Source organism: Amaranthus tricolor, chromosome 3 (genome assembly GCF_026212465.1).
Source record: "Amaranthus tricolor cultivar Red isolate AtriRed21 chromosome 3, ASM2621246v1, whole genome shotgun sequence".
NCBI lineage: Eukaryota > Viridiplantae > Streptophyta > Magnoliopsida > Caryophyllales > Amaranthaceae > Amaranthus > Amaranthus tricolor.
Genome location: NC_080049.1, coordinates 7,470,541 through 7,478,439, shown reverse-complemented (window position 1 = coordinate 7,478,439; position 7,899 = coordinate 7,470,541). Strand labels below are relative to the sequence as shown.

The 7,899-nt window shown below is 36.5% G+C and overlaps 1 protein-coding gene across 3 annotated transcripts; it reads right to left on the bottom strand.

Moving 5' to 3' along the window:
* Positions 1 to 391: 391 nt before the first annotated feature.
* LOC130807320 (COP1-interacting protein 7) lies at positions 392 to 7,623 on the bottom strand. 3 transcript variants are annotated; one of them, XM_057672482.1, is made up of 10 exons: positions 7,208 to 7,623; positions 6,929 to 7,108; positions 6,702 to 6,841; positions 5,028 to 5,059; positions 4,865 to 4,917; positions 4,612 to 4,764; positions 4,192 to 4,430; positions 2,068 to 3,749; positions 1,150 to 1,704; positions 392 to 1,016 (listed from the first exon to the last, which is right to left on the bottom strand). In XM_057672482.1, exons 1-10 carry the CDS (start codon positions 7,264 to 7,266, stop codon positions 1,011 to 1,013), a joined length of 3,099 nt encoding a protein of 1,032 aa, XP_057528465.1. In that variant the 5' UTR covers positions 7,267 to 7,623; the 3' UTR covers positions 392 to 1,010. The 3 variants fall into 3 exon arrangements, with proteins under 3 accessions (XP_057528465.1, XP_057528464.1, XP_057528463.1); XM_057672481.1 differs by having other exon boundaries at positions 392 to 998; XM_057672480.1 differs by having other exon boundaries at positions 392 to 1,704.
* Between the last annotated feature and the right edge of the window lie 276 nt (positions 7,624 to 7,899).

Below are 7,899 nucleotides of genomic sequence, written 5' to 3'. Positions count from 1 at the left end.
TCCGCAGGAACCATCAAAGATGAGAAGTGGAAAGAGGAAGTATACAGTGGATGATAACAAAACGTGCATCTGCACTCAAGCATCTAGACATACAAGCCAAAATTACAATGGTGGGATACTACAGGATATGCAGCAGAACATGAAACGAGGAGACGTCCATCCTAAGCTTCCTCACTATGAAGAATTAGAAGCCAAGTTCAAGAACCCGAATTTAACGGCAGACAGAAGTAGGAAAGATGATCACCTTAAATTGTAAGCTATTTAGGACCAAAGGTGACTTTTGTCTTAAATTTTCGAAAAATAACCATACCTCTTACTTTCTTACTTGTGGCCTGTAAGACGGAGAATAACTAACCTAGGAAAAATATATTCGTTGAAAAAAAACCAGCTATAATTAATCAATTTCATTACGAGGGTATAAAGTATAAACAAAGTACACACAGATTATACTTGTACAAACTACAAAGAATACAACACAAGCAAATGTAAGAATCAAATTGATCAATGCACTAGATAAAGATATAATATGTGCACACATTATAGTCTATAATATTTAAAACTGAATACTCACAGCGGGACTTCAATCAAATACTCTTCATACTCGGAAGGCACTCAAAGTTGAATTATAAAAGTTCCTGGACCGAGAAGTAAAATTATGCAGCAAAGGATTCTCTTTCCTTTGGTTTATTATCTGCAGTATAAACATGAAATGGCCATCAAAAGTGGTGTATGAAATTTATCTTTGTGCATGATTTACATCTTATCCGGTGAACTCTAACTCTTTCGACCAAACATGAGAAGCTTCCTGAACCCCTTGGCTGTTTTTGGGGAGTTTTCAGCCCCATCCCATTTCTTCCTTGTCTGGACAAGATCTACACTTGTTTCCTTAGTTGGAGTTGATTCTTCTATCTCAGATATTTCTGGAGAGATTGGACTACTCACGACTGTTTCCTCGGAAATCGAAGTGGAACTCAACTGCTTGGGAGGTGACTCGGGCACTGGGTGGATATTCAATTCTGGATTAGATTTATCATGATCATCAGAAACTTTTCCCTCTTTTAGAGTAGATACAGTATCTTTAGATATATTATCGTTTATTTCCTTGATAGAATTTAAGGTTGTAGAATTATCTTCAAGGGGGTTTCCTACCTTTTCGTATGAAGCTTCAATCTGCGCTACTACTTTTACATCCTTGTTAATGGTTGAAGATGTAATGTGTAGCTCTTTGATGTCTTTGGGAACATCGACCATATGGGAAGCTGGAGCATCAAGTTTACAAGTGCTTTTTTCTTCCATCGCATCTGAAACTGATACAGTTGCCCCATTTAGATTTTCAACACCAGCTTTTCTCTCTGAAGACATTTTCTTGTCTGCATTGGATTTTTTGGTATCTGTACTACTAATCTTCTGAGCACCACTGTTCAAATTGGTACCTTTTACTTTAGGAGCTTCCTTCTTAGCTTGAGGGCTAGGAGATTTTGGAGATGTCTTTGCAGCTGCAAGTCGTTCGATGGTGGAACTCCTGAGGACAGGTTTTGGCTTTGACTTGTCAGTGGTAGCATTAGTTGTAACTGCTTTACTTCCAGTTTGAGCCTTCCTAGATGCCATTGCGTTACCACCACGTACAGAACTCCTTTCAGCAATTCGTTTTTGCCTTTGAATAAGTAGCTCTTCCATTCTCTTTCTTCTCTCTTCTTCTTGTTTCTAGTCATCGTAAAGAATTTACATCAGGAGAAAGGAAACAATGGAAATTATACAAAAATTTAAAAATTGACAGAAAAGCTAGATATAGACAATTATGGTAATTCACAGTCTGCTATAGACCTAATGCAGTTTAAGGTGTCTGGTAAAAACAATCTAAGTTAGAAAAGTGTGTGGAATTAAAATAAGCAATTGATGACATTCCTTGGCGATAAGATAAAATAATATCGTTTAACAATGGTACTTGGATAAAACCAAGGCAACATGCACAATTTGGAAAGATCATTTCAGTTTGGCCTAAAAAATCTTAGTATTATGCTAGTTATTTAAGGTATGTGTAAAAAAACTCCTGGAGTCAATAAATACCTTTTCAAGTAAGCTCTTGGGAGTAATTGTTTTACTGCCAAAAGTAGACCTTTTAGTTCCTGGAGTGCTATCTGGTTTAGTTTTTCGCAATGGCCCATTCACGATTCTTGACCTAGGGTCTCTACTTGAAGCTTTCCCATTCTTTTTGCTGTCAAGATTTTTTTTGTTAGATTCCACATTTGTCTCTTCACATGTATCTAAATCTGATTTCTTAGTCGAATCATTCATTGATATGTAATTTTCATAATCTAGCTCAGGATTCCAAGATGGTACTGTTTGTTCCACAACAGTATCGTGATCACGAACCATGTAAAGCTCATCTGGTTCATAGAAATTAAACGATTCAGATTTTTGCTGCGGAACTGCTGTTACATTTTCCATGAGGGTGGCCTCAACAATATCAGAAACAAGGCTAATATCTGTCTTCAGCTGGGACTCAGGATGCCCATCTGTGAATCGACCTTGAATCATGAAAGAATCATCAACAATAACATGCTTACTACGTTGCTCTACCTGATCAGTTGAAGATCTCAAATAATCTCCTTCAATAAACCCGAGGTGATTGCTTCCTCCCTGATTCGCTGCTCCATCGGATTGTTTTCCTACAAACCAATCATCACTAGTATGGCTTTTGATCACAGACGAATGGGAAACATCATCAGAGAGCAATACACGTGTATAATTGTCTGTTTCTTCATTTCTTTGTGAAAAGAGGAACTCTTCAGGAGTGTTACCCCTTCTAATTACTCGGCGAGCACTCTCGCTGGGGTCAAAGCCTTGAACCAAGACTTTCTGCACATCATCATTATCTCCTGCACCCTTTTCAGTAACTAGAAAAGCATCAGTAGCCATTGGTTTATGTTTTGTCCTCCCCTCTGCTTCTGGCTTGAATGCACCTGAACTTTGCTCACAAGATCTCTCGGTGGCGAAGAATTTTTCTTCAGCTGACACTGAATGAGGCTCATGGTTGTAAGAATCTGATTCCTCCCTCATCAGTAGCTGCTGCAAAGCATCCCAATTTTCATTGCCTTTATTTACATTGTTATTCTTCACAGAAACGTCATCATCATTATCAACAGCAATAGCAGCACTATGGTTCTTGGATCCATTATGTTTCTTGTGTTGACGAGAAGTTGACTTTTTATGTTTCTCAAAAGACCCAACTGCTTCTTCCAGTTGCTGCTTGAGTGAATCTCCATCCAAGTAATCATCCTCATCAGATGAATCAGTCTCAGAAGAACCATCCCTTTCTCCATCTCTCTTGGATGTAATGTAGTTAATATTGCGTATAACAACTTTCCTTGAAGACTTTTTCCCGTGCTTTTTCTTATGAGATCTCTCTACTGAAGAATCTGACTCAGAACTGGATCCACTGGACCCCGTATGTTCCTCAAGATCCTTTTCTGATCCCCATGCATTAGAGGATTTCCCCTTCTTTTTGGTCGATGATCTATGATCACGACGATCATGTGATTCATGCTCAGCATAACCGTTAACATCAGATGGCCATGGCATATTTGGATAATACGGAGGGGCAACCTGCATGCCTGTTAAGCCATAACCTTGATAAGGGGGCATTTGCTGATACATGGGACCCGGGAAGTTACGCATGTATGGAGAAAATTGTTGCACCCATGGATTTGACATTTGCGCTTTGGCATCAATAGTTGGATTCTGAGAATCTACGAGTCATCAAAGAAAGAGTTGCAGTTATAAACCGGAATGAGATTTTACTTTTTCTTAGCAGACAACAGAACAAAACACCACTGAAGGATGTATTATAGTCAATCAGTAAGGAACGCACATGGATAACTAAGTTAGGAAAGACTAATCACGATGGATTTTTATCCAACCAAATCCAGGTAATTTAGTTTACAGCACAAACTCTATATAACTCACGATTTAAACAAAAGGGAAAAATAGAACACAAAAAGGCTGTGAAAGCAAGATCATACTATGATCTAGAATACTGAACCAATTGTTCCCATCCCCATATATTCAAGTTCGCGATGATTTGCCTTATAGGCTATATATGCTCCAGAATTTATTTCATGCATCTCAAACCAGAAAAACTACGACAGAAATTAAATAGTAGTAAGCAACCAGAAAGAATTCGAAATGCACCTGCATTTGCATCTGAACTTCCATGACTTGCCACAGAATCAGACATGGACACATCTGTGCTACCATTCTGTTTGACACCTTTAGATGGATCATTTTCTTCACCGGCAAGAATAATGCCAGATGTTCCCATGAAAGCCAATTCAGGCTGCACCATAGCCTGCATTGCAGCAATCTCATCCACCCAAAGTCTGTCTTCATTCTTCTTCTTGCAGAGATCTTTAAAATTTATGCAAGCCTCCCTAAATGAGACCAAATATAGAATTCAGAACCCAGTCAAGCTACACATTACATACTATCCACTACTTGTGCATTTTGAGGTACGATATTTGCAAAATCATCGCATGTGACATGCAAAAACTTCGAAAAAACTGCTATATAACATGCTCTAAAACCTGCTGTGCCTAGTTTATTGGTATGTACCTCAAGCGTTCTGCTCCAAACGCATCAGAAAATGAAAGAAGATTGTGCAAGTTATCAATTTCAAATCCAGCTGCCAAAGCTCGAGCATAAACCATAGCTTGTTCTTTCCGGAGGACTGCTTTACGAGTTTCCAATACACGCTGCAGACGGACCCTGTCAAGTAAGAATCACACGGGACCTGTTACTACAGTCTACAAACAATGGTTGACTTCCAAGCTGACATATGAAGATCAACAAGAGCTGATTTTCTTACTTTGAATTTTCCTCCCGTGCGTGATCACTGCTGTCATTGGATTCACTTTGAGACTACAATTGCCAGTAATAAAAGCAGAACAATCAATAACATTTTGATGAATGAAAACGACTAACAGAGTTAGACATTTTAAACTCTATAAATTCATTACAGAATGTTGTACCTTGATAGAAATTGCTGAATCCTTGGAATTTCCTGTCGATCAGGTTCAAAGAAAAATGAGGAACAAATTTTATGGTGATAAAATGATAATGCATTACTAGTTTTGTGATTCTAAGTTCAATCTCAATGCACTTCTTCTGGTCTTTTTTAATGTTATAACATTTCGTTCATGCATGCTATCTCATGCACCAATTTGATCAGAGATAAGGAAATATAAGAGTTAATATTATCAAACACGTTAAAGATGTATCAGTATAAGATCTTACTTGAGTATCAATATAACAGAGTTATATCATCAAACACGTGAATCGCACATAATACAATACTAGTGGATGAATAATAAGTATTATCGGATTGATCAATGTAATTAAAAATAAAAAAAGGCTAATGAGATTTTCCCAATGCCTCTTTTTGTTGGGATCTTGTGGACAAAACATTAGCTCAGACCTCTCATTAACCATTTTCAACATTGATTACACGGACATTTGAAATTATCCTATGCTCTGTACAGTACTAGAGTACAATTCTACCATACCCAAAAAGATGAAATCAGGAAAACAAAAAGAAACCTAAAAAACAATGCTACCAAAAGAGAGTTGATAATCAAATCAATCACACCCGAAAAAATAAAAACAAATATTTAAGGATCCAACTTATGAATGAACCTGAATTTTAATAATGAGGATATAAATTAATTTTGATTAGTAAATTAGAAAACGTTTTAAAATTTTTATAATGATAATATATGCATATGCATTAATTATATTATCTAAAAATTTTATCACCAAACTCATTGGTATAATTATGTTTTTTATCATTTTTCTTTATTTTGTATCTTAATTACAGTACTCTTTTAGGGCTCCGTTAGCTTTTGCGAAATAAAAAGGTTTAGGAAATGATTGCTCTCCATTTAAGAAAGTAATAGCATCACAGATCAAGATTACTACAATCTAGTCAAACTAAAGTCACACAAATAATTACCCAATCTGTTAGAACAACACCAAATCACCCCTGGAGGGTCTTCGGAGTGCCGTGATGAGGGTGCGATGAAGAACAAAGACAAGGCTCGAGGTGATGATTACTTGAGCAAGGCAGCAGCAGACAGGAGCCACTGAGGGCCCGCTCAACTGGTCGAGCAGGTGTGGCTCGATCGAGCGGATGGCGCAGTTTAGGTCAGTAGGTTTAAGGAGTCTGCTCAACTGGTCGAGCACTAATGCTCGGGTCGAGCGGGATACAGGAACACTCACTGACACGTATTCTGTTTTGTTGAGGGATTTATTTGGGCTTTAAGCCATTGGTCCTTGGGCTTCTAATATGTGTTAGGCTATATAAGTGAGTCTTAGAAATACATTAGAGAAGCTAGGCCGTGTTTTCTTTGTATTAGTGTCATTTGTGAAGTTTCACCTTTGTTAGAAGTGAGCACTTAATTGTTGTAAGTTGAGTCATTTATGTAATTGAAATTATATTAATGATAAAGATACTTTATTTGAGGGGAGGTATCCATACCTCATAAACACATTGTTTTTGCTTGTTTGTGGTTCTCTTGTTTATTCTCTGTTTTTCGCTCATCTTTTACATCTTATTCTACCATTGTTTGGGTTCGAGTCAATTCTCTTTTCCAATCAATTATGGCAAAAAATATCAAATCTGACCACAAAACTACTGGATCAATTACCTTCATTCTCGGTTGCAACACTATCATCAGCAACATTTGAATTCTCATATGATTTAATCGAATTCTCCAACTGCGCAATTTCTCTCTCAATTGTGACAAATCTCTCCAAAACTTCCGGCGTACTTACAAACCTCACAAACCTAAACAAATCATCAAAAATTCAAAAACACATCCAAATTCACATCAAAAAAATTGAATTGAAGCAGGAATTGCGAATCACGTAATACCTAAGCAATGTTCCTTTAGTAAACCAATGAGAATTGAGAGAAGAAGATGGACGAAGTGTTATCGAGTAACCGCCTTTAGAAATCTGATCTTTAGCAGATCGTAAATGAGCAATAAACGGTTCAAGGAGACCGTACGCTAACTTCTCGTTCGATTTTCCGGCAAAGATGACCAAATCACATCTTCAAAATATCAAAATCAAAAGAAAAAGAATCAATCAACAAATCAGAACAAAATTAAAAAAATATGAATAATTATTGAAGAGTTAGATGATTAATCACCTTGTTCGAGTAGGAGTGAGTTGAAAGAGGACGTAATCAAGATGAGTATTGAAGTCCATAGAGGAAATAATAAATGCGGAGAGAGAGTAGAGAGAGAAAGTAGAAAGAGAAAGAAGGTCAGAAATCCATGGAGTTAATGGAGAGACATTCAATGAACATTCTACAAGTGCAGAGGAAATGAATGAATAGAGAAAGTTCACATGGAGTGATCAGAGAAGGTGGGAAAGAGGAGAGAGAAATGACAGCAGGAAACAGGAAGTGATGAAGAGTAAGAGCACATGGAGATGAGGGAGTATATGAGATATTCTGGATTTTACAGACATGTAAGTGGGACCCCACTCCCTAATTTGTTCGCATTAAAATAAATATCATAAATTATGGAGTATATTTAAGGGAAATTATATAACTCTAAATTTTCGGCTTTATGAATATTTTTTAATTTACGATGTGATCTTTATGTTTTAATTTTTTCATCTAATAGATAAAAGGAAAGTTATTTTTTTGTTAATTTTACGTTATTTTTTCTGAATGTAATAATATTTTTATAAAAAACAAATGTTGTAATCATCTTAAATGATCAAGTTTTTCGAATTCTAGTCGAAATAAGTACTTAATTTAAGCAATAATCAAAAATATTGTCTATCACATGGAAAAGTTAGAAGCTCAGGGTTATTATGCAGATTTAAAAAACA